Source organism: Somniosus microcephalus, chromosome 19 (assembly GCF_052327205.1).
Source record: "Somniosus microcephalus isolate GS21.2 chromosome 19, FLI_Smic_1.0, whole genome shotgun sequence".
NCBI lineage: Eukaryota > Metazoa > Chordata > Chondrichthyes > Squaliformes > Somniosidae > Somniosus > Somniosus microcephalus.
The window spans coordinates 24591699-24617966 of record NC_141005.1 but is presented as its reverse complement, the minus strand read 5'-3'; the positions used below and the strand labels follow the sequence as shown (position 1 = coordinate 24617966).

The window sequence follows — 26268 nt, the reverse complement described above, 5'->3', positions numbered from 1 at the left end:
TAATCCCAGCCACCAAAATTTAGTGCCCTAATGAGGTGTTTAAATGGTTATCCCGCTTCCTGCTCCTCCAGTTTCCTGCTGGCTGCATCCAGGGCGAGGTTGGTGCTGTGTAGCTCAGGGTCCTTGGTCAGGCCGAGAGTCCGGCAGCAAGGAGGTTCATTGAGGCAGTGGTTCAGAGAGCTGTGGATGCTGATAAGCACAACAGCATTCTTAAAACACTATCACGTTATACTGGCTACTGCATATTAAGGGTAAATTGCGTATGCACGAACACACCAGCTATAAGCGGTGGGGACTGTAGTAGTACTTATTCAAAGATGGAACAATTATTTTAGTTACATTTTGGGGCTGCACCATTTCGGTCCATTCTATAACCCTGGAGTATCCTGAACATCCTTTTTTTCCCCCCCCAAATGCAGAACACATTGAACTATCCTTTGTAACAGGACCCACTTACAGAAGATTTAGGCAATAGCACCTCTGCCCCATATGGGCTTTGTTTAAGTTTTGACCTGCACTGGAAAGTAGACATGGACATCAGGCAAGCCTCAGATGTCATGCACTTCATTGTCAAATAGCCTTCTGACATTAATGGTCACAAATGAGGAATGGCCACTTGTCCTTTGTGTTCAAGAAAGTAGGGGAGAAAACTGGGGTAAAAAAACACAATTGTGACTTGATTACAAGTCAGACATCCTGTGACATAGAAACATAGAAGATAGGAGCAGGAGTAGGCCATTCGGCCCCGAGTCTGCTCAGCCATTCAATGCGATCATGGCTGATCATCCAAATTCAGTACCCGGTCCCTGCTTTCTCCCCATACCCCTTTATCCCTTTAGCCTTAAGAAATATATCCAACTCCTTCTTGAATATATTTAATGTATTGGCCTCTACTGCCTTCTGTGGTAGAGAATTCCACAGGTTCACCACTCTCTGGGTGAAGAAATTCCTCCTCATTTCTGTCCTAAATGGCCTACCCCTTATCCTTAGACTGTGACCCCTGGTTCTGGACTCCCCGACCATCAGGAACATCCTTCCTGCATCTAGTCTGTCCAGTCCTGTCAGAATTTTATAAGTTTCAATGAGATCCCCTCTCATTCTTCTAAACTCCAGCAAGTACAAGCCCAATCGACCCAATCTCTCCTCATACGTCATTCCTGCCATCCCAGGTATCAGCCTGGTGAATCTTCGCTGAACTCCTTCCATGGCAAGAACATCATTCCTCAGATAAGATAGGGAAGCTTACCAGACAGTTCCTGCACGCAGCCCCTGAGACACGTAGTTGGCCTTGTTGATGTCATTGGTGAACACTGCTGCTGCAAGTCCATATATGGTATCATTTGCTCGCTCAAGCACCTCCTCCATTGTCTTAAACTTCAGAATCTGCATCACTGGTCCAAAGATCTACAAGAAAGGAAAACAGAAATGAGAATGCATATGAATTCTTCTATATCCAATAGCACTTCCAACATAGCCTCCTAGATTTCTAACAAGCTTTGGATCTGATAGAGGAAATAACTCTCAATAATCGACACCTAGTAGAACAGAGATATTTCCATGAAATTATATGCTAATAAAAGCTGGAATAGATACCATGGCATGAGGTACAGGCTGTAATCTAACGCGACAAGTTCAGATAAAGCCAAACCACCAGAGAGTGAAGCCTGAACAGTCACCTGAACCTTAAAATTAGATTACACCCTTGAGATCACATCCTGCTGTCTGTGATCATGACATCTGTCTCTCATTAGTTTTTAAAGTGAGTTTGTACCAGGAGTTGCTAACAGTGCGGTCAATTCCACACTCTTGGTAACGGACACCAATAGGTAAGGGTCAACAATCGTGACATAATTACCATCGATTTAGAGAGAAAGACATTTTTTTTTACTCCCCCCCCCCCCCCCCCCTTCATTTAATAAATATAGTGATGTCTTGGTGGGGTACAGTTCCATGGATGTTGGTCTCTCTGGTGAATCATTCACAAAGAGCCACTATTTACATGTGCACCTTGATCGAGTTTGGACAGGGTACTCAAGTGTCCGAAAGGGAAAAAAGCAGATCACCACACCTTCCCCAAAACTTCGTGAAATTCTAAAGAAATAATTTTAATTAAACAAGTGAAACATTTAAGTCAAAAGTTGAGTAAGGTTCTCAGTTTAGAAACACAAATACATTTATATAGTGTCACTCAAATTTCTCAGTGATTCACATATAAATTATTCTGAAGTGCAGCTGTGCAGGGAAACATTGCAGTTATTTTCATTTTGCAAGATCTCAAAAACAGCAGAGAAAAATAACTTAAATATAACACATTTCACTACTTCAGGATGTCTCGGTGTTTAATGTCCAATTATGTACATCTGTGCAGTTGCTGTAGCTTTGTACCGACACCAAGGTTCCACAAACAATAATGAGATAAATGACCAGATAGTCTGTTTTAGTGGTGTTGGTTGTGGGATAAATATTGGCTAGAACTCCCTTGCTCTTTTTCAATTAGTGCGATGGGATCTCTTATGTCCACCTGAGAGGGCAGACTGACCTCAGTTCAGCACATCACCCAAAAGACAGGAAAAGCACAGCACGCTCTTGGAACTGTACCGAGTGTCGGTCTGGATTCAAGTCTCTGGAGTGGGTCTTGAACCCACAATCTTCTGACAAAGGCAAGAATGTCACCAATGAGCCAAAGCTGACATTCCAGATGAATATTTTTGGTGATATTAGTCGAGTAGAAATGTTGGGGTAGGACACCAGGAGCACTCCCTGCTGTTCAAAATAGTGCCACGGGATCTTTTAACACCCAACTGAAACAGGCAGAAAGGGCTCATCCAAAAGATGGACCTCTAACAATGCAGCATTCCTTCAGTACAACACTGAGGTGTCAGTCTAGATTACGTACTTGTCGACTGAGAAGGGGGAATTTAGGAGAGAGATATGAATAACAGTTTGTTTTCTGCCCCCCGCCCAAACAGAGGTTGGAGAAGGAACTTGGTGTTCTCTGAAGCAAAAGATTAGCAGCAAGTGGAAGGGTAACATAAATGTACATGGGTCGTGCGCTTGATGGGCTGAATGACCTCCTTTCAATTTGAATTTTATGTCCACAGCGTGAAGCCACAACCTTCTGCCAAAATACAAAGAATACTACCAACTGAGCCATGCCGACAACGTAGCATTTACCAATTAACATTTCCTGAGCACTAATTACTGAAACATATAGATATCCAGCCATAATCATATAAACTGGGTGCGTGGACTTACCTCCTCTCTGGCGATAATCATATCATCCTTCACATCTCCAAACACAGTTGGCTGGATGAAGTACCCACGATCTGCTGCCACTCCTCCTCCGCAGAGTAGCTTGGCTCCTTCCTTTTTTCCACAACTAATGTATCTCAGAACTTTATTGAATTGTTCCTCATCCACCTGTAACAATCATCCATAATTGGTCACCTCACCATCAGTTGTTATAGCCGCAGAAAGGTTCCAATGGCCAGGACAAGTAGCCAATAACCAAATGTTAGTAAGAATATCAAACAATTATTCACTTCCACAAATGATTATCCTCCTGCAACTTGGGTACTAGTGATGTTAATCATTTTTTTAAAAACCGCAAAAGGATCTTTCTTGCCCCCAAATTTTTCCCCTCCCTCCTTGGAGGTTACCAACTCGTGCTGGAATTCAGTTCCATTTGGACCAGCTACTTTCCAACAAGTGGCCACTACTTCATTTGCAAATCTAGATGGCAAGTGTTGGTAGACAATTCCAGCAAAGAAGGCAGCATCCCAGCTATCAGTGAATCTGTTAAGCAATTTAATTTTGACCTGGTTAAGAATATTTGCCTATTTGAAAAATGGAAGACCATCAGCCAAATCAGAATTTAAAAAAAGTTTATGGGATGTGGGCGTCGCTGGCAAGGCCAGCATTTATTACCCATCCCCAATTGCCCTCGAGAAGGTGGTGGTGAGCCGCCTTCTTGAACCGCTGCAGTGCGTGTGGTGAAGGTACTCCCACAGTGCTGTTAGGGAGGGAGTTCCAGGATTTTGACCCAGTGACGATGAAGGATCAGCGATATACTTCCAAGTCAGGATGGTGTGTGACTTGGAGAGGAACTTGTAGGTGGTGGTGTTCCCATGCGCCTGCTGCCCTTGTCCTTCTAGGTGGAAGAGGTTGCGGGTTTGGGAGGTGCTGCCGGAGAAGCCTTGGCGAGTTGCTGCAGTGCATCTTGTAGATGGTACACACTGCAGCCACGGTACGCCGATGGTGGAGGGAGTGAATGTTTAAGGTGGTAGATGGGGTGCCAATCAAGCGGGCTGCTTTGTCCTGGATGGTGTCGAGTTTCTTGAGTGTTGTTGGAGCTGCACTCATCCAGGCAAGTGGAGAGTATTCCATCACACTCCTAATCTGTGCCTTGTAGATGGTGGAAAGGCTTTGGGGAGTCAGGAGGCGAGACACTCGCCACAGAATACCCAGCCTCTGACCTGCTCTTGTTGCCACAGTATTTATGTGGCTAGTCCAGTGAAGTTTCTGGTCAATGGTGACCCCCTCCAGGATGTTGATGGTGGGGGATTCGGCAATGGTAATACCATTGAATTTCAAGGGGAGGTGGCTAGACTCTTGCTTGTTGGAGATAGTCATTACCTGACACTTCCGTGGCGCGAATGTTACCTGCCACTTATCAGCCCAAGCCTGAACGTCATCCAGGTCTTGTTGCATGCAGGCATGGACTGCTTCATTATCTGAGGAGTTGTGAATGGCACTGAACACTGCAGTCATCAGCGAACATCCCCATTTCTGACCTTATGTTGGAGGGAAGGTCATTGATGAAGCAGCTGAAGATGGTTGGGCCGAGGACACCGCCCTGAGGAACTCCTGCAGCGATGTCCTGGGGCTGTGATAATTGATCTTCAACTACCACAACCATCTTCCTTCGTGCTATGTATGACTCCAGCCAGTGGAGAGTTTTCCCTCCCGATTCCCATTGCCTTCAGTTTTACTAGGGCTCCTTGATGCCACACAGTCAAATGCTGCCTTGATGTCTAGGGCAGTCACTCTCATCTCACTTCTGGAATTCAGCTCCTTTGTCCATGTTTGGACCAAGGCTGTAGTGAGGTCAGGAGCTGAGTGGTCTTGGTGGAACCCAAACTGGGCCTCAGTGAGCAGGTTATTGGTGAGTAAGTGCTGTTTGATAGCACTGTCGATGACCGGATTGGATTTGTCCTGCTTTTTGTGGACAGTTCACACCTGGGCAGTTTTCCACATTGTCGGACAGATGCCAGTGTTGCAGCTGTACTGGAACAGCTTGGCTAGAGGCGCGGCTAGTTCTGGAGTACAAGTCTTCAGCACAATAGCTGGGTTGTTGTCGGGGCCCATAGCCTTTGCTGTATCCAGTGCGCTCAGCCGTTTCTTGATATCACGTGGAATGAATTGAATTGGCTAAAGACTGCTTTCTGTGATGGTAGGGACTCAGGAGTAGGCAGATATGGATCATCCACTCAGCACTTCTGGCTGAAGATGGTTGCAAACGCTTTAGCCTTGTCTTTTGCACTCACGTGGTGGGCACCACGATCATTGAGGATGGGGATATTCATGTTAGTTGTTTAATGATCCACCACCATTCACGACTAGATGTGGCAGGACTGCAGAGCTTTGATCTGATCAGTTGATTGTGGGATCGCTTAGCCCTGTCTATAGCATGCTGCTTCCGCATTTTAGCATGCATGTAGTCCTGTGTTGCAGCTTCCCCAGGTTGGCACCTCATGGACAAAAGAGCTCCTGCATTGCTCTTCTACACTCTTTATTGAACCAGGGTTGGTCCCCTGGCTTGATGGTAATGGTAGAGTGAGGGATATGCCGGGCCATGAGGTTACAGATTGTGGTGGAATACAATTCTGCCGCTGCTGATGGCCCACAGCACCTCATGGATGCGCAGTTTTGAGCTGCTAGATTTGTTCTGAATCTATCCCATTTAGCACGGTGGTAGTGCCACACAACACGATAGAGGGTGTCCTCAGTGTGAAGACAGGACTTCGTCTCCACAATGACTGTGCGGTGGTCACTGCTACCAAGAGTGTCATGCACAGATGCATCTGCGACAGGTAGATTGGTGAGGATGAGGACAAGTAGGTTTTTCCTCTCGTGTTGGTTCTCTCACCGCCCGTCGCAGGCCCAGACTGGCAGTTATGTCCTTCAGGACTCGGCCAGCTCGGTCAGTAGTGGTGCTACTGAGCCACTCTTGGTGATGGACATTGAAGTCCCCCACCCAGAGTACATTCTGTGCCCTTGCTACTCTCAGTGCTTCTTCCAAGTGGTGTTCATCATGGAGGAGTACTGATTCATCAGCTGAGGGAGGGTGGTAGGTGGTAATCAGCAGGAGGTTTCCTTGCCCACGCTTGCTTGACCTGACGCCATGAGACTTCATGGGGTCCAGAGTCAATGGTGAGGACTCCCAGGGCCACTCCTTCCCAACTATGCCGCCACCCCTGGTGGGTCTGTCCTGCCGGTGGGACAGGACATACCCAGGGATTGTGATGGAGGAGTTTGGGACATTGGCTGAAAGGAATGATTCTGAGAGTATAATTATGTCAGGCTGTTGCTTGACTAGTCTGTGGGAGAATTTTGGCACAAGTCCCCAGATGTTGGTGAGGAGGACTTTGCAGGGGCTGGGTGTGCCATTGCCGTGTCCGTAGCCAGTGCCGAGGTCAATGCCGGGTGGTCCCTCTTGTTTCATTCTTATTATTGTGTTTCATAGCGGTTTGTTACAACCGAGTGGCTTGCTAAGCCATTTCAGAGGGCAGTTGCGAGTCAACCACATTGCTGTGGGTCTGGAATCACATAAGCCAGACCAGGTAAAGACAGCAGATTTTAGTAAACCAGATGGATTTTACGATTCATGGTTACCATTACTGATACTAGCTTTTTTTTTTTTAAATTCCAGATTTATTTAATTCACTGAATTTAAATTTCCCGTGGTAAGGTTTGAACTCAAGTCTCTGGATCATTAGTCCAGACCTCTGGATTACCAGCCCAGTGACATTACCACTATGCTACTGTTCCTTATGCAAGTACTAGCAGGAACCCAGACTGCACAAAGCAATGATTTTTCTTTTGAGAAGTCATGAATCACTCCATTGGTTTCCCTTGCCATAGATACATTCTTCAGCTACAGCTTCATCACTGAAACACAGCTAGGGGCAATGATCCTTCTCCATAACATCTCCCTACAATTACATGACTAAGGTTCGTGATTCTACTGTGGATACCAATATGAACTAGGCTTGCAAGGCAGCTATTGGCTGTAATCAATACCTCAGAGAAGTTAATGACTTTAAGTAATGTATTGACTTGTAGTAGGGCTAACAGAAACAAAAGCTGTGAGTGTAATGGTAAAGAGACAATAGCAAACAAGAACTTTGCATGAAGGACCATGAGGTAGCATTCATTACATGGTAAAGGACAATAGAAGAGATTCTTGAAACTAGTTGTTCAGTTTCCTGTAAATCTACCTGTGGCCCCTGCTCATTCTTGGAATCAAATGGATCTCCGACAGTACGACGTTTTGCTCTTTCCACACTCTGCTCTACAAATTGATCGTAGATAGATTCTTGAACAAATGTGCGTGATCCAGCACAGCAGCACTGTCCTTGGTTAAAGAACAGAGCCGTATGGGACTCCTCAACTGCATGGCCCACTGGAAAATGAACAGAGTAATCAGTTGGAACATTTTCTGAGAGTAAATTTTGATTAGGAGGGGAGAAATTATTGTAAAACAAAATGTCAGTTTATCTAGAGATTGACACGAAGTTAAGTTTGGTTTAACATTCTCGCCCAAATCCCTTCCTCTAGCCCAACCTGCAGAATGCTTGTTCTTTCAGGTCCCAGTTACTAATCTAGGATTGAAAGAGGGAAGGAAAGGGCAAGGCAAAAGGCAAGCGACAAGATTGTAGGTCTCCGAATTCTACAAGTATCCAGCAAAACTTTTGCAAGACCAGAGCAGGTCAATTAATTTCCAATCCCCCTTCCCATTGCTACAAGATACATAATGAAGGCAACATGTCAGTTTAACACAGATGGGAAGGAAAAATCTTCTTTTAGATTGAACCTACTCCCAAAAGATGGATCTTTACTTTTGACCACTTAAATTGGATATGCAAATTCAAATGGAATAGAATTTTTACTCATCTTCATTTCTCACTTTAAAACAACAAAATTAAAATATACACATACAGGAAACTCTCTATTATCCGGCACCAACAGGACCGGCGTGGTGCCGGTTTATCAAAAAGTCCAGATTACAGAGAGATATAGTTAAAAGGTATGAGAGCTCCGTACACAGCAACAAATCCAGGCTTCTCTGTTGCTTAGCAACATGTGCAGGAACCCCGGCCACAGACCAAGCGTCCCTGTTGCTTAGCAACAAGTGCACGAACCCCAGTTACACAGCCACAGATCCAGGAACTGCCACTAATATGAAGTAAAACTTACCTGAACCTACTCCTGAATTTTGCCGGTTAACAGAGATTTCCGGTTATTTAGGTGCCGGTAAGTCGAGAGTTTCCTGCACATATATATTGCATGTATGTATGCATGTTCGGCAGCAACCCCAACAGCCATAAGTGGGTTTTATTGAACAGATGTTCATTTCTCCTCCTCCCCCCACTCTCAGAAACAAACAGAACCAACAAGTTCTAGAACAAGTTAATTGTTCATGTCACAGGTACAGTAGCATTTCTTACCATCAGCATCAGAAAGGACAATGTTTGGGCTCTTCCCGCCCAGTTCCAGTGTCACCTTCTTCAAATTACTTTTTCCTGCAGCCTGCTGGATCAAGTGGCCAACCTGCAAGAGATTGTAAGACAGGACAGGCTTTTGAAAAACAATTGTCTTAAAAAATTAAACTGCCAGCAGGAAGCAGAGAAAGAGGAAATAATTACCAGGAAGTGTTCAGGAAACATAATTCATGAACCCAAACGCAAAATTTCCAAAATCATTAGTTAGATCATCCCCAAAGTCAGTGATAGTGGATTGGCGGTTAGGATCAGATCAGCCATGATCTTATTGAATGGCGGAGCAGGCTCGAGGGGCCGATTGGCCTACTCCTGCTCCTATTTCTTATGTTCTTATGTTCTAATTCATTTCTATAAAGTCTCTGATCTGTTGCTCAAGTGATTGGTTTGTTGGTGGTCATGACCCACTAGCTCAAGTGACATCTACACACCAAGTCCGTTATAAAACTCAACCCTTTTGATGATTGAGCCACACAAGAGCTTCACCATGCATCATTTAATTCCAGAGCTCAGAACTGGCAACGTGACAGTATTAACAGCAGAACTGTTTGCACACAATGTGCATAGCTTGAAGTCATTCTTGGCAGTAACACAGGAAAAGGAATGCTAGAAATGCACAGGCTGGTCAGCAACTGAAGAGATAAACTGTTTTGTGGCAGGCTGTTATTACATGATGGAATGTAATCAACCACCGCAACTAAAGAATGTGTGTTACAGAAAAGCCTGTAAACTTATTGCACTAATTTATCCAGTTCAATTGTGGATTACATTTCCAGCAGGGATTTGTATTTTGTGTTGCAACCTATTCACTAATCAGTTAGTCACTGATCTAATCTGTACCAAAATTCCAGGAGGTTAACTTAAGGGGCTGCAGTTTCCAAACTAACCTCAGTGGATCCTGTGAATGCAACTTTATCAACATCCATATGCGAGGCAATGGCTGCTCCTGCAGTTGATCCAAAACCAGGAATCATATTCACAACCCCTGGTGGGAATCCAGCCTGTCAATGAAGAGAAAAAATGTGACAGCAACATTAACAGAAAAGGAACATTTTATAAATCCTTTCCACCCAGATCTAACAATCTAACACAACAGCAAGTTTCTGCCAGTCATCGCTCATCTACTTTTCCAATTTGCTGCATAACAAACAACAAAGTCCAGGGAGCCAAAAAATCACTGGGATGCAATCCTAGTAGTTATGCCACGATTATGTTCACCAGTGCTGACCCTGGTGGATTTTGCAGGGAGAGAGAGAGGCCACCTCATTTACTTGGGGCCAGCAGGCCCTTGCGCCACTATGGGTGCAACTTGGACACATGCATGCCGCCCCATGCTGATAGTAACTACCCACCAGTTATCCGAAGTGGAGGGGTTCTCAGGCCCCTCCCTTCCCCAAGACCGGATGAAATGTATCCCAGACTGTTAAGAGAAGTAAGAGAGGAAATAGCAGAGGCTCTGACCATCATTTTCCAATCCTCTCTGGCTACAGGTGTGGTGCCCGAGGACTGGAGGACTGCCAATGTGGTACTGTTGCTTAAAAAAGGGATAGACCGCATAATTACAGGCCAGTCAGCCTAACCTTTGTGGTGGGAAAATTATTGGAAAAAATTCTGAGGGACAGGATAAATCTTCATTTAGAAAGGCACAGATTAATCAGGGACAGTCAGCATGGATTTGTTAAGGGAAGATCGTGTCTGACGAACGTGATTGAATTTTTTGAGGAGGTAACAAGGAGGGTCGATGAGGGTAGTGTGTTTGATGTAGTCTATATGGATTTTAGCAAGGCTTTTGATAAGGTCCCGCATGGCAGACTGGTCACGAAAGTAAAAGCCCATGGGATCCAACGCAAAGTGGCAAGTTGGATCCAAAATTGGCTCAAGAGGCAGGAAATAAAGGGTAATGGTCGAAGGGTGTTTTTGTGACTGGAAGGCTGTTTCCAGTGGGGTTCCGCAGGGCTCGGTACTGGGTCCTTTGCTTTTTGTGGTATCTATCAATGATTTGGATTTGAATGTAGGAAGTATGATTAAGAAGTTTGCAGATGATACAAGAATTGGCCGTGTGGTTAATAATGAAGAAGAAAGCTGTAGACTGCAGGAAGATATCAATGGACTCGTCTAGTGGGCAGAACAGTGGCAAATGGAATTCAATTCGGAGAAGTGTGAGGTAATGCATTTGGGGAGGGCTAGCAAGGCAAGGGAATACACAATAAATGGTAGGACACTGAGAAATGCAGAGGATCAGAGGGACCTTGGAGTGCATGTCCACAGATCCCTGAAGGTAGCAGGACAGGTAGATAAGGTGGTTAGGAAGGCATACGGGATACTTGCCTTTATTAGCCGAGGCACAGAATATAAGAGTAAGGAGGTTATGCTTGAACTGTATAAAACACTAGTTAGGCTGCAGCTAGAATACTGCATGCAGTTCTGGTCACCACATTACAGGAAGGATGTGATTGCACTAGAGAGGGTGCGGAGGAGATTTATGAGGATGTTGCCTGGGCTGGGGAATTTTAGCTATGAGGAAAGATTGGATAGGCTGGGGTTGTTTTCTTTGGAACAGAGGAGGCTGAGGGGAGACCTAACTGAGGTGTATAAAATTATGCAGGGCCTAGATAGAGTGGATAGGAAGGACCTATTTCCCTTAGCAGAGGGGTCAATAACCAGGGGGGCATAGATTTAAAATAATTGGTGGGAGGTTTAGAGGTGAATTGAAGAGAAATGTTTTCACCCAGAGGATGGTGGGAGTCTGGAACTCACTGCCTGAAAGGGTGGTAGAGGCAGAAACCTTAATCACGTTTAAAAAGTACTTGGATATGCACTTGAACTGCCGTAACCTACAGGGCTACGGACCAAGTGCTGGAAAGTGGGATTTGGGTGGATAGCTCTTTGTCGGCTGGCACAGACAAGATGGGCCGAATGGCCTCCTCTGTGCTGTAAATTTCTATGATTCTATCCCATTCACAACCCCCGTGGTGGATACTGAAAGCTTTGAGAAAATAAATTTCCAGCTTTGGGGTTCCAGGCCTGGATCCCTCTTCCAGTGGGGTTATTTGCATTAGCAAAGTGATGGGAGGAGTCATCAACAGTACTGTAAGAAATAGTGAATTGAAAGAAATGACGAGACAAACAAATCTTTTTACACTGGTGTTTGAATAACTGAATAGATGCTTAGAATTTGCTTATGTTCTTGATTCCCTGCGGATGTTATAACATTCTGCACCGTGATGGTGACCTTGTTTCCAGACTAGCTGTCTGCTGTTTGTGTGCTCGAAAGGTTGTTGACTGTATCTTTGATAATCTACCCTAGGCCCACCCCTAAAAAGAGTAAAAGAGATATCTAAAGAGCTTTTAGCACGGACGGTGAAGGGAAGGGAAGGGAAGAGCTGTTTGCACCGCCAGCCGTCTGTCCGATTGTCACGGTCGTATGTCTACTATGTCTATCTTGATTGCGTGTTGTACTTAACTTAAACTGCCGCTCCTTAATAAAATACCTTACAACTCCCAAGACCCTTTGGGTAATCTGTGTGACCTGCAATCCGAATCTTACAGTACCATCAAGTGGCACTTACCAATAACCTCCTCACTGATGCTCAGTTTGGGTTCCGCCAGAACCACTCCAGACTTCATTACAGTCTTAGTCCAAACATGGACACAAGAGCTGAATTCCAGAGGCGAGGCGAGAATGACTGCCCTTGACATTTTAGGCAGCATTCCACCATGTATGACACCAAGGAGCCCTAGTAAAACTGAAGTCAATGGGAATCAAAGGAAAATCTCTCCAGTGGCTGAATCTAGCACAAAAGAAGATGGTTGCAGTTGTTGGAGGCCAATCATCTCAACCCGAGGAGTTCCACAGGGCAGCATCCTAGGCCCAACCATCTTCAGCTGCTTCATCAATGGCCTTCCCTCCATCGCAAGGTTAGATGTGGGGCTGTTTGCTGATGACTGCACAGTATTCAGCTCCATTTGCCATTACTCAGATAATGTAGCAGTCCACGCCTGTATTCACCAAGACCTGGACAACATCATGGCTTGGGCTGATAAATAACAAGAGTCTTGATACCAGATTTAAAGAGTTAAATTATGAGGAAAGGTTACATACACTTGGAAATAACAGAAAATGCTGGATAAACTCAGCAGGCCAGGCAGCATCCGTGGAGAGAGAAACAGAGTTAATGTTTCAGGTCGAAGACCCTTTGTCAGAACTCTGTCCTTCGACCCGAAACGTTAACTCTGTTTCTCTCTCCACGAACTCTGCCTGGCCTGCTGAGTTTTTCCAGCGTTTTTTATTTTGGATTTCCAGCATCTGCAGTATTTTGCTATTACATACACTAGGGTTGTATTCCCTTGAGTTTAGAAGGTTGAGGGGGTGAACTAATTGAGGTGTTTAAAATTAAAGGATTGTATAGAATAGATAGAGAGAAGCCATTTCCTCTGGTGGGGGAATCCAGACAAAGAGCCACAATCTTAAAATGAGAAAGTTGGGCCATTCAGGAGTGAAATCAGGAAGCATTTTTTCCACAGAAAGGGTAGTGAAAATGTGGAATTCATTTCCCAAAAGGCTGTGGATGCTAGGTCAATTTAAGTTTTCAGGACTGAGATCAACAAATTTTTATTAGTTAAGGGTATAAAGGGATATGGATTAAATGCTAGTAAATACATGGAGGTACAGATAAGCCATGATCTAATTGAATGGCAGAACAGGCTTGAGGGACTGAAAGGCCTACACAGTTCCTAGGTAACATTTACACCACACAAGTAGCTGGCAATAATCATCTCTAACAAGGCAGAATCTACCTAACCACCTCCCCTTGACATACAATGGGATTACCATCGTCAAGTCCCCCACCATCAACATTCTGGGAGTTACCATTGACTGGAAATTAGAGCAAGTCAGAGGCTGGATATTCTGCTCACCTAACTCCCCTGAGCCTTTCCACCACCTACAAGGCACAAGTCAGGAGTGTGACTGAATACACTCCATTTTCCTGGATGCAGCTGCAACAGAAGAAACTTACCACTGTCCAGGACAAAGCAGTCCACCTGATTGGCACTTTACCCACTAGCCTAAACATCCACCCACTCCACCATCAGCATTCCATGGCTGCACTGCATACTATCTACAGGATGCACTGCAGCAACTTCCAAGGCTTCTTTGGCAGCACCTCCCAAACCCACGACCTCCACCACCCAGAACAACGGAAACAGGAGGACAAATCATCTCCAAGCCACATACCATCATGACTTGGACATATTTCGCCATTCCTTCATCGTCACTGGGTCAAAATTCTGGAACTCTCTACCCGGGTCAAAATTCTGGAACTCTCTACCCAACAGCATTGTGGGAGCAACTTCCCTAGACAGACTGCAGCGGTTCAAGGCAGCAGCTCACCACCACCTTCAAGGCAACTCGGGATGGGCAATAAATGTTGGATCTTGCCATCTACACCCACATCCAAAAGATTGAAAAAAAATCTTCTGGGGTTGGCACGCCTCATCTGATTCAGTGTACCTACCTTCAGTCTTATGCAGGGTCCTTTATGGGCCACTGATGCAGGAACACCCAGCATAGGAAGTTTGTGCCCCCTCCACATCATTGGCCTTGTAAGGAGCAGGCAGAGGCTTGGCCCATTACAAGATCGAGCAGCAAATCCCGACAGGACCTGGTGTCTCTGGGTCCTAACATTTTTCCAAACTGTTCCATCTGACTCTCGCAGGAGTCACAGCAGAAATCAGACAGAATGGCTGACAAGAGTCAGCCCCCAATTATTTTATGTATCAATCAGTGGACTTGTAGAAAACAGATCTATGCAAAGGTGACAACACACCACCATCATCATGGCACCCACAAGTGCCCTGTCTGGTAGTTATGTCAAAGCAACAGTCAAGGAAACAGCAAGAGCCATTTCAGGTTGCTTCAGCAGACGTAACCTGTTGAAGACCTAGGGATTGTCTAGTCCAGCATTTGTTTCTAGTGCAGTTTCCTTCCTCTTCCTTCCCCCCACTCCCAGTGTGCAGCACGCCTTCACGGAAAGCACCATATTACAGAATGCAACCAGGCATCTGCCCTCGTTACTTCTGGAGCTGGTCACCAAGAAGGGGGGAGTTGCCTTGTAATTTTCCATCTTTCACTAACAATCAAGGTGTGGTCTCATCACCTCCCCGCAGTCAGCAAGGTCAAATCAAAAACTTATGAAGACACAATTCCAATGAGCAATATAGCACAGCAAATGCAATTAACACAATATTGTTTGATCACCACATTTTTTAACTTTAACACTAAAAACTTAGCCCAACCTCCTTGATTAAATGTGCTACATAGAGCGCAGTTAGTGGGGTCTGCTCTGCCATCTTCATCACCACCACGTTTCCAGTTGCTAGAGCTGGTCCAAGCTTCCAGGCCTGCATTAACAGTGGAAAATTCCACTGAAAAAAGGGAGATAAAATTGGAAATTACTTTAAAAAAAGACACAAACTCAGTCATTACATTAATAATTATTCAATCTTCAAACATACATTCAGAATTAGAAGCCTAATTCTAATTGTGAAGCAAACTGTCCATGTTCCAGATTCAATACACTACCACTATTTTGGTGGCCATCAGTAATTGAACTCCTGATGTTCGTTACGGTACACGTTCATCGCCTCACTGGAGAGAAACTAGCAGTCATGTAACTTTGGGGTTATTCAGACTACTGCACTAGCGAACGTGCTTCTCAAGTTTCAGACAAAGTGATCACACTGGATGTTTGGTTAAAATCTGAATGTGGAGTAGATGTGTTTAAGGCAGTAACTACTTTAATATTAAAAAGATACAAGAACCAGTTTAAAGCACAAAGTTTTTTTTTAAAGTAAAGAGCCGCTTTGGAGAATTACGAATTTACAGTTGCGAAATGGGTGACTGGTTGTAAATCAGTTTGAACTTTTTCCAAATCACTTTATTTAAACAATTGGCTTACAGACAGCAGGTCTACAACTGCTGTTTTACTCCGCCACCCCACCCAAAAGGTTTTTAACACCCAAGTGGTAATTAACCCCATACTTCTAGCTGCCAAATTGCATTGACGTGCTGTGTTAGTTTTCCAGAGTGACGACTGACAATACAGCACGTGCGGTGCATGCGCCACACCAGCAACAAATTTGCGTTTTTTTTTTTTTTTTTAAGTGAAAGGATGACATCAAGGTTCACCTTCACAACTGTCTCCCCTGTGCATATTAGAGTCCTCCTTCCCAAAAATTTCAAACACAGTTGTGAATATAAGATTTATTGACATTGAGGAAACTAACTTATAATCATTTTGAAAACCAGGTGAATCAAAATTGTAGCTTATAATCAATTACATCAAGTGTGCTGCCATTTTTACATCTCCATTTAAACAACTAAAATATGAGTGGTTAGTGGTTTAAAAAAATTAAAGCTACACAACCATAAGGTGGCCTATGACATATCATTAGTAAACTATCCTCTAATAATAATTCAGCGTCTATACAAAAAAAAGTTTACATATAAAAACAAATAAAATTTTGGGTACAATGTGCATCAAGAACCTAATAATTACAGTCAAACTGAAAATCAATCTTTCCTTCTCTTCCCTCAACAATTTTTCTTCACTATTTACTCACCGGGATAATTTGCCCACACACACCAACTGGCTCATGACGTGTATAGCAGAAGTAGTTTCCATCAATGGGAATTGTCTTACCATGACATTTATCAGCCCAGCCTGCATAGTACCTATGAAAAATTCAGCAAGGGTTAAGAGATATTTTCAATTTATGCCATTACACTGGTTTCATAAAACCACAAGTTGTGTGTTTATGGAGTCCTCCAAGAAAAGAAAGAAAATTCCTCATGGCGATTTGTGGCATCATATATGTACAGATAGATTCAACCATAAATAACACAAAGTATTGCTGTCAGGTCCATGTCACAATTATTGCTGGCTATGCACTATACAATGAGAATGCGGCAACCTAAAGTAACCACACTGAAAATCTTCTGCATGGGGTGGGGGAAAGAAGGGACGGTTAATACTGTAATTTTTTCTTTGGATTGCAGTTCATGCCAGACATTCCTTGAGCATAATCTGTACAGCAGATACATGATGCATGTTTGCAGCTGGGTTCAATCTGTTATCAGAACATGGAGAATTTTCACTATGCATTATCAGGAGACTTGTATCAGACAGCCACAGTTTCTTCTCCTGATTGCTATCTAGTGACCTCTACCAGACAGTGCATGTATGGAACTGGGTGGAACAGGATCAGGCTATGCGGTGGTGCCTTCCACAGTAAACATTTGACCTTCTGGTTGGCGATTCACTGTACTTGCGTGAACCCTGCTCTGAATGCGAGAACTCAAGAGGCAGGTAATACCAATGTTTTTGTTTAGTTTGGGTTGAGCTTCAGTCTGCTACTTTTATCTTCCACTAAAGTGATCTAAAACGCACCATAAAATTGCCCCTCTGAATATTTATATCATACACCCAACTAGTCTTCCATTTCACTAGCCATGGCTTAGAAATCATATGGCACTATCACTGCTGAAAGTTCTGAACTCACCTCAGTCTTCAAGACAACTACCCTTGAAATAAATTAGCACTGAAAATCAGGTCCTATGATGTGTGTGCATCACATTACTGACATTGTGCACACTGCATGATGTATGTGACATATCACACATATTGCATAATGTGCATGCTGAGATCACGAATGCACCAAGACGAGAGAGAATTTGGGCTTTTTAAATTGCAAAATAGTGAGAATTTAAAAAATAAAATCAATCCAGTAACCTGAAAAAAGTGTAAATTTATGGTGGAACTATGAACATACAATGACGGACAGGTAAAGACCATCTGGTCCATCGAGCCTGTCCCACACAATTGTGATACTTTGTGTATCACAACATGCACACTCCACCCCATCCAAAACCATGTGATCTACTGGGAGAGGCAAAAAACTAGATAAAAATCCAGGCCAATTTGGGGGGGAAAAATTCTGGGGAATTCCTCTCCAACCCATCCAGGTGATCACTCTTGCAGAAGGTAGGGACTGCAGGGAATTCAGGGCCAGAGGTGATCTCCGCCCCAGCCAGAAACAAATCCAGCTCTCGCTTGAAGGAATTCAGCGAGTCTGCGTCCACAACACGAGATGGCAGCCTGTTCCAGAGGCCCACTATTCTCTGGGAAAAGAACCACCTCCTGACATCTAAGCTAGGTCTAGCCTTACACAATTTAAATTTGTAACCCCATGTCCTGCCTAACCTATTTAATGGAAATAAACTGTCAGCTGGAGCACAATCTATTCCCTTCATTATCTTAGAAACCTCAATCAGATCCGCCCCTAAGTCTACACTTCTAAGGTATAGAGTCCCAACTCTTTTAGCCTATCTTGATAACTAAGATGCTTTAGATTGAGAATTAGTCTACTGTCAGCTGTGGCTCAGTTGGTAGCACCCTCACCTCCGAGTCAGAAGTCTGTGGGTTCAAGTCCCACTCCAGAGACTTGAGCACAAAAATCCAGGCTGACACTGCAGTGCAGTGCTGAGGGAGTGCTGCACTGTTGGAGGTGCCGTCCTTCGGATGAGACGTTAAACCAGAAGAGCTGGGGAGTTTATCCCTGGTGTCCTGGCATTTTTCCCTCAATCAACATCATTAAAAAACAGATTATCTGGTCATTATGACATTGCTGCTTGTGGGAGCTTGCTGTGCGCAAACTAGCTGCCACGTTTCCTACATTACAACAGTGACTACACATCAAAAAAGTACTTCAATGCTGTAAAGCGCTTTGGGACGTCAGTGGTCGTGAAAGGTGCTATATAAATGCAAGTCAGTCTTTCTTTTCTTTAGTGGCCCTTCTCTGCACCCTCTCCAAAGCCTCAATATCACCCACCACGTGAGGAGACCAAAACTGGACAGCATTCCAAGTGTGGCCTGACTAAGGACTTGTACGAGGAAAAAACAGTATGCCTCGTCTTGTACTCAATCAGTAAGAAAAAACTTTATATATTCAGCTTGGTCAGAGTCTAATGGTTGGGTCTTACAGATTTTGCTGAGATTCCTCCTCCTGCCCACCCCCCTCCCTTTCTGGTTGTTATGGCTTACCCACTCAGGGGCAAAACTCATTGAGCCATGAGGGTGGGGTGGGGGTGGGGGAAGAAAGAGTCTCAGTTTATAGAACTTTTTTTTTTTTAATGCTACGTTTCAGTAGGGAGTTTACAGAGGCTTCATATCTCATATTCATCTCTCCACTCCTCCCCTCCCACCAAGTTTGAGATTGCATCCATGTAGTTTTGGTCACCAGGTCTGGAGAAAAGACAGCACTTTTGCTCAACACGTAACACATCACAAGCTTTTTTTAAAAAACAATTCCCACCCTGAATGCTTTGTTCAAAATTAGTACTTAGTACTTCTAAGAGAGTCTGTACTATTGACAAAGCAATAATGTTGGAAGACCAGAGAAGGATTCTATCTATAATCAATAAACTCAACTCATAGATTACGGAGAGATGGTTATGTACTTGAGTACATACAATCATAGAATGATACAGTACAGAAGGGGCCATTGTGCCTGTGCCAGGTCTTTGGTAGAGCAATCCAATTAATCCCACTCACCTGCTCTTTCCCCATAGCCCTGTAAAATGTTTTCCCTTCAACTATTAGCCAATTCCCTTTTGAAAGTTATTAGTTAATCTACTTCCAACACCCTTTCAGACAGTGCATTCCAGATCACAACAATTCGCGGTGTAAAAGAAATGTTTCTTCATGTCGCCTCTGGTTTTTTTTGCCAATCATCTTAAATCTATGTCCTCTGGTTACCGACCCTTCTGCCACTGGAAACAGTTTCTCCTTATTTACTCCATCAAAACCATTCATGATATTGAACACCTCTATCAAATCTCTTAACCTTCTCTGCTCCAAGGAAAACATCCCCAACTTCTCCACATAACTGAAGTCCTTCATGCCTGGTACCAGTCTAGTAAATCTCTTCTGCACCCTCTTCAAGGCCTTGACATCTTCCAAAAGTGTGGTGCCTAGATACCCCTAAATAAGAACATAAGAAATAGGAGGAGTAGGCCATTTGGCCCTTCGAGCCTGCTCTGCCATTCAATAAGATCATAGAGTCATAGAGTCAGAGTTTTACAGCACAGAAAGAGGCCCTTCGGCCCATCGTGTCTGCGCCGCCCATCCATGGCTGATCATCTTCCTCATCTCCATTTTCCTAAACTATCCCCATATCCCTTGATTCCCTTAATATTCAAAAATCTATCATAGAGTTATACAGCACAGAGGCCCTTCAGCCCATTGTGTCCACGCCAGCCATCAAGCCCTGTCTATTCTAATCCCATTTTCCAGCACTTGGTCCGTAGCCTTGTACGCTATGGCGTTTCAAGTGCTCATCTAAATGCTTCTTGAATGTTTGAGGGTTCCTGCCTCTACCACCCTTTCAGGCAGTGAGTTCCAGATTCCAACCACCCTCTGGGTGAAAAAGTTTTTCCTCAAATCCCCTCTAAACCTCCTGCCCCTTACCTTGAAACTATGCCCCCCGGTTATTGACCCCTCTACTAAAGGGGAAAAGTTCCTTTCTATCTATGCCCCTCATAATTTTGTACACCTCAATCAGGTCCCCCCTCAGCCTTCTCTGCTCTAAGGAAAACAACCCCAGCCTGTCCAGTCTCTCTTCATAGCTGAAGCGCTTCTGCCCAGGTAACATCCTGGTGAATCTCCTCTGCACCCTCTCCAATGCAATCACATCCTTCCTATAGTGTGGCAACCAGAACTGCACACAGTATTCCAGCTGTGGCCTAACTAGCATTTTGTACAGCTCCATCATAACCTCCCTGCTCTTATATTCTATGCCTCAGCTAATGAAGGCAAGTATCCCATATGCCTTTTTAACCACCTTATCTACCTGTCCTGCTGCCTTCATGGATCTATGTACATGCACACCAAGGTCCCTTTGATCTTCTGTCCTTCCTAGGGTCCTACCATTCATTGTGTATTCTCTTGCCTTGTTAGTCCTTCCAAAATGCATCACCTAACACTTTTCAGGATTAAATTCCATTTGCCACTGTTCTGCCCATCTGACCAACCCGTCTACATTGTCCTGTAGCCGCAGGCTTCCCTCCTCGCTATTTACCACTTCACCAATTTTCGTGTCATCTGCAAACTTACTGATCATACCTCCTACATTCATATCTAAATCATTAATGTACACTACAAACAGCAAGGGACCCAGCACCGATCCTTGCGGTACACCACTGGACACAGGCTTCCAGTCACAAAAACAACCTTCGACCATCACCCTCTGCCTCCAGCCACTAAGCCAATTTTGGATCCAGCCACTAAGCCAATTTTGGATCCAATGTGCCAAATTGCCCTGGATCCCATGGGCTCTTACCTTCTTGACCAGTCTCCCATGCGGGACTTTGTCAAAAGCTTTACTGAAGTCCATGTAGACTACATCAACTGCACTATCCTCATCCACACACTTAGTCACCCCCTCGAAAAATTCAATCAAATTGGTTAGACATGATCTCCCCATACAAAGCCATGTTGACCATCCTTGATTAATCCTTGCCTCTCCAAGTGGAGACTAATTCTGTCCCTCAGAATTTTTTCCAATAATTTCCCTACCACTGATGTTAGGCTCACTGGCCAGCAATTCCCTGGTTTATCCCTAGTACCCTTCTTGAATAATGGTACTACGTTAGCTGTCCTCTGGCACCTCCCCTGTGGCCAGAGAGGTTCTGAAAATTTGTGTCAGAGCCCCTGCAATCTCCTCCCTTGCCTCACACAGCACTTGCCTCATACATCTCGTCTGGGCCTGGGGATTTATCCACTTTTAAGCCCGCTAAAACCGCTAGTACCTCCTCCCTCTCAATACTAATTTGTTCAAGTATATCACAATCCCCCTGCCTGATTTCTATGCCTACATCACCCTTCTCCATAGTGAACAGAGATGCAAAATATTCATTTAAAACCTCACCTACATCTTCCGGCTCTACACACAGATTGCCACTTTGGTCCCTAATGGGCCCTACTCTTTTCCCTGGTTATCCTCTTGCCCTTAATCTATCTATATATATAAAGCGGCTCTTCTGTCTGTCTGTCTGTCCGCCTGGTCGCGATACGTTTGGAAGTTACAGAGCGTACCGACGCGCGCGTCGCCTCAAAAGAAAGCTTGCGATTCCGGACCGGTCATCGGCGTATTTACGTTTCGGCCGGACAAAAATCCCGCCCGCGGTATCCCAAAAACGTTCAGCGTTCCGCTCATTAGCATCTCATTAGCGACCGTGTGACGTCGAGGTCTTCCTACAGTTGAGTGTCGAGTGACTCGACGATTGACCAATCCTACACTTCGGTGACCTGACCGGTCGACCAATCGGTGCGTGTGTGGGCGGGCCTTATCCTTCTGAACCGAGGTGAGTGGCCGCCATCTTGATTTTCCACGATTTTTTCCCCCACACTTTCTGTGTGTTAGGGAACTAAGGTAAATATTTGAATTATGTGTTAGGGAATTAATTAACTATTTATTTCAGTTTTATATTGTGTTTAGCAACCCCCCCCTCCCTCCTCCTCACCCTCGCGCAGGGGGGACTCGGTGCTGGTCTCCAGGCCCGCTGCAGGCAGGCCTGAAGCTCCAAAAATGTCTCTATCTCTCCTTCTCCTCTTCCCTCTCTCTCCTTCTCCTCTTCCCCCTCTCCTCTTCCCTCTCTGTCTCTCTACTTCCCCCTCTCAGGTTTGACGGTGTCGGGGCCCGAAGTGAGCCGCTCTAACGGCTGCCAGCCCGCGGGGTTTCCCTGCCTACTCCCCGCTCTAACGGCCGCCAGCCCGCGGGGTTTCCCTGCCTACTCCCCGCGGGCCGCCTCACGGTGCTGGCACTGACCGCGCATGCGCCGCCCGCCCGCGAGAGCCCGCTCTGGCTTTTTTTTTTAAACGGCAACTACGCATGCGTACGGCCGTTGCGCAGCCGCCTTGACGCCAGCACACAGCCTCGTGAGATCGCGGGGGGTGCGAGCCTCGGGAAATCGCGGGGCGGCGGCGGCGGCGGCGGGGGGGGAGAGAGAGAGAGCTTCGGGGGGGGAGAGAGAGAGCTTCGGGGGCGGGGGGAGGGGGTGGGGGAGAGAAGAGAGAGAGGGTGGGGGGGGAGAAGAGAGAGAGGGTGGGGGGGAGAAGAGAGAGAGGGTGGGGGGGGAGAAGAGAGAGAGGGTGGGGGGGGAGAAGAGAGAGAGGGTGGGGGGGGAGAAGAGAGAGAGGGTGGGGGGGAGAAGAGAGAGAGGGTGGGGGGGAGAAGAGAGAGAGGGTGGGGGGGGAGAAGAGAGAGAGGGTGGGGGGGGAGAAGAGAGAGAGGGTGGGGGGGGAGAAGAGAGAGAGGGTGGGGGGGGAGAAGAGAGAGAGGGTGGGGGGGGAGAAGAGAGAGAGGGTGGGGGGGGAGAAGAGAGAGAGGGTGGGGGGGAGAAGAGAGAGAGGGTGGGGGGGGAGAAGAGAGAGAGGGTGGGGGGGGAGAAGAGAGAGAGGGTGGGGGGGGAGAAGAGAGAGAGGGTGGGGGGGGAGAAGAGAGAGAGGGTGGGGGGGGAGAAGAGAGAGAGGGTGGGGGGGAGAGAAGAGAGAGAGGGTGGGGGGGGAGAAGAGAGAGAGGGTGGGGGGGGAGAAGAGAGAGAGGGTGGGGGGGGAGAAGAGAGAGAGGGTGGGGGGGGAGAAGAGAGAGAGGGTGGGGGGGGAGAAGAGAGAGAGGGTGGGGGGGGAGAAGAGAGAGAGGGTGGGGGGGGAGAAGAGAGAGAGGGTGGGGGGGGAGAAGAGAGAGAGGGTGGGGGGGGAGAAGAGAGAGAGGGTGGGGGGGGAGAAGAGAGAGAGGGTGGGGGGGGAGAAGAGAGAGAGGGTGGGGGGGGAGAAGAGAGAGAGGGTGGGGGGGGAGAAGAGAGAGAGGGTGGGGGGGGGAGAAGAGAGAGAGGGTGGGGGGGGAGAAGAGAGAGAGGGTGGGGGGGGAGAAGAGAGAGAGGGTGGGGGGGAGAAGAGAGAGAGAGAGAGGGTGGGGGAGAAGAGAGAGAGAGAGAGGGTGGGGGAGAAGAGAGAGAGAGAGGGTGGGGGAGAAGAGAGAGAGAGAGAGGGTGGGGGAGAAGAGAGAGAGAGAGAGGGTGGGGGAGAAGAGAGAGAGGAGGGTGGGGGAGAAGAGAGAGAGAGAGAGGGTGGGGGAGAGAGAGAGAGAGAGAGAGGGTGGGGGAGAAGAGAGAGAGGGTGGGGGGGGAGAAGAGAGAGAGGGTGGGGGGGGAGAAGAGAGAGGGTGGGGGGGGAGAAGAGAGAGAGGGTGGGGGGGGAGAAGAGAGAGAGGGTGGGGGGGGAGAAGAGAGAGAGGGTGGGGGGGGAGAAGAGAGAGAGGGTGGGGGGGGGAGAAGAGAGAGAGGGTGGGGGGGGAGAAGAGAGAGAGAGAGAGGGTGGGGGAGAAGAGAGAGAGAGAGAGGGTGGGGGAGAAGAGAGAGAGAGAGGGTGGGGGAGAAGAGAGAGAGAGAGAGGGTGGGGGAGAAGAGAGAGAGAGAGAGGGTGGGGGAGAGAGAGAGAGAGAGAGAGAGGGTGGGGGAGAAGAGAGAGAGAGAGAGGGTGGGGGAGAAGAGAGAGAGAGAGAGGGTGGGGGAGAAGAGAGAGAGAGAGGGTGGGGGAGAAGAGAGAGAGAGAGGGTGGGGGAGAGAGAGAAGAGAGAGAGAGGGTGGGGGAGAAGAGAGAGAGAGAGAGGGTGGGGGAGAAGAGAGAGAGAGAGAGGGTGGGGGAGAAGAGAGAGAGAGAGAGGGTGGGGGAGAAGAGAGAGAGAGAGAGGGTGGGGAGAAGAGAGAGAGAGAGAGGAGGGTGAGAGAGAGAGAGATAGAGAGAGAGAGAGGGGTGGGGGAGAAGAGAGAGAGAGAGGGTGGGGAGAAGAGAGAGAGAGAGGGTGGGGAGAAGAGAGAGAGAGAGGGTGGGGGAGAAGAGAGAGAGAGGGTGGGGGAGAAGAGAGAGAGAGAGGGTGGGGAGAAGAGAGAGAGAGGGTGGGGGAGAGAGAGAGAGAGAGGGTGGGGGAGAGAGAGAGAGAGAGGGTGGGGGAGAAGAGAGAGAGAGGGTGGGGGAGGGGGGAGGAGAGAGAGGGTGGGGGGGGGGAGGAGAGGGAGGGTGGGGGGGAGGAGAGAGGAGGGTGGGGGGGGGAGAGAGAGGAGGGTGGGGGGGGGAGGAGAGAGGGAGGGTGGGGGGGAGAGAGAGAGGGAGGGTTGGGGTGGGGAGGAGAGAGGGAGGGTGGGGGGGAGGAGAGAGGGAGGGTGGGGGGGAGGAGAGAGGGAGGGTGGGGGGGAGGAGAGAGGGAGGGTGGGGGGGGGGAGGAGAGGGAGGGTGGGGGGGGAGGAGAGGGAGGGTGGGGGGGAGGAGAGGGGGAGGGTGGGGGGGAGGAGAGGGGAGGGTGGGGGGGAGGAGAGGGGGAGGGGTGGGGGGAGGAGAGGGGAGGGTGGGGGGGAGGAGAGGGGGGGAGGAGAGGGGGGAGGGAGGGGGGGAGGAGGGGAGGGTGGGGGGGAGGAGAGGGGAGGGTGGGGGGAGGAGAGGAGGGTGGGGGGAGGAGAGGGGAGGGTGGGGGGAGGAGAGGGGGAGGGTGGGGGGGGGGAGGAGAGAGGGAGGGTGGGGGGGGGGGGAGGAGAGAGGGAGGGTGGGGGGGGGGAGGAGAGTGGAGGGTGGGGGGGGGAGGAGAGGGAGGGTGGGGGGGGGGGAGGAGAGGGAGGGTGGGGGGGGGAGGAGAGGGAGGGTGGGGGGGGGGAGGAGAGGGAGGGTGGGGGGGGGAGGGGGGAGAGAGAGGGTGGAGTGGGGGGGGAGTGAGAGAGAGTGGGGGGGAGGAGAGAGGGTGGGGGGGAGGAGAGAGAGTGGGGGGGAGGAGAGAGGGTGGGTGGGGGGGGAGGAGAGAGAGTGGGGGGGAGGAGAGAGGAGGGTGGGGGGGGAGGGAGAGAGGGAGGGTGGGGGGGGGGAGGAGAGAGGGGAGGGTGGGGGGGGAGGAGAGAGGGAGGGTGGGGGGGAGGAGAGAGGGAGGGTGGGGGGGGAGGAGAGAGGGAGGGTGGAGGGGGGAGGAGAGAGGAGGGAGGGGGGGGAGGAGAGAGGGAGGGAGGGGGGAGAGGGAGGGTGGGGGGGGAGGGTGGGGAGGGGAGGAGAGAGGGAGGGTGGAGGAGGCGAGGAGGGTGGGGGAGGGGGGAGAGGGAGGGGAAGAGGGAGGGTGGGGGAGGAGAGAGGGAGGGTGAGGGGAGGAGAGAGGGAGGGTGGGGGAGGAGAGAGGGAGGGTGGGGAGGAGAGAGGGAGGGGTGGGGAGGAGAGAGGGAGGAGGTGGGGAGGAGAGAGGGAGGGGGGGGAGGAGAGAGGGAGGGTGGGGAGGAGAGAGGGAGGGTGGGGAGGAGAGAGGGAGGGGGGGGAGGAGAGAGGGAGGGTGGGGGAGGAGAGAGGGAGGGTGGTGGGAGAGAGAGGGAGGGTGGGGGAGGAGAGAGGGAGGGTGGGGG

General features: G+C 47.9%; 1 protein-coding gene across 1 annotated transcript in view; it reads right to left on the bottom strand.

The window, feature by feature from the left end:
* The window catches only part of LOC147104220 (aldehyde dehydrogenase, mitochondrial-like), a 66301-nt gene that overhangs the window by 1954 nt on the left and 38079 nt on the right, over window positions 1-26268 (bottom strand). The window contains exons 5-11 of the mRNA XM_085961383.1: window positions 16404-16515; window positions 15078-15206; window positions 9668-9781; window positions 8730-8832; window positions 7500-7684; window positions 3256-3420; window positions 1247-1404 (exon numbers count right to left, since the gene is read on the bottom strand). Of these exons, the coding sequence (XP_085817509.1) occupies window positions 1247-1404; window positions 3256-3420; window positions 7500-7684; window positions 8730-8832; window positions 9668-9781; window positions 15078-15206; window positions 16404-16515 (966 nt within the window). The remainder of the gene's footprint in view (window positions 1-1246; window positions 1405-3255; window positions 3421-7499; window positions 7685-8729; window positions 8833-9667; window positions 9782-15077; window positions 15207-16403; window positions 16516-26268) is intronic.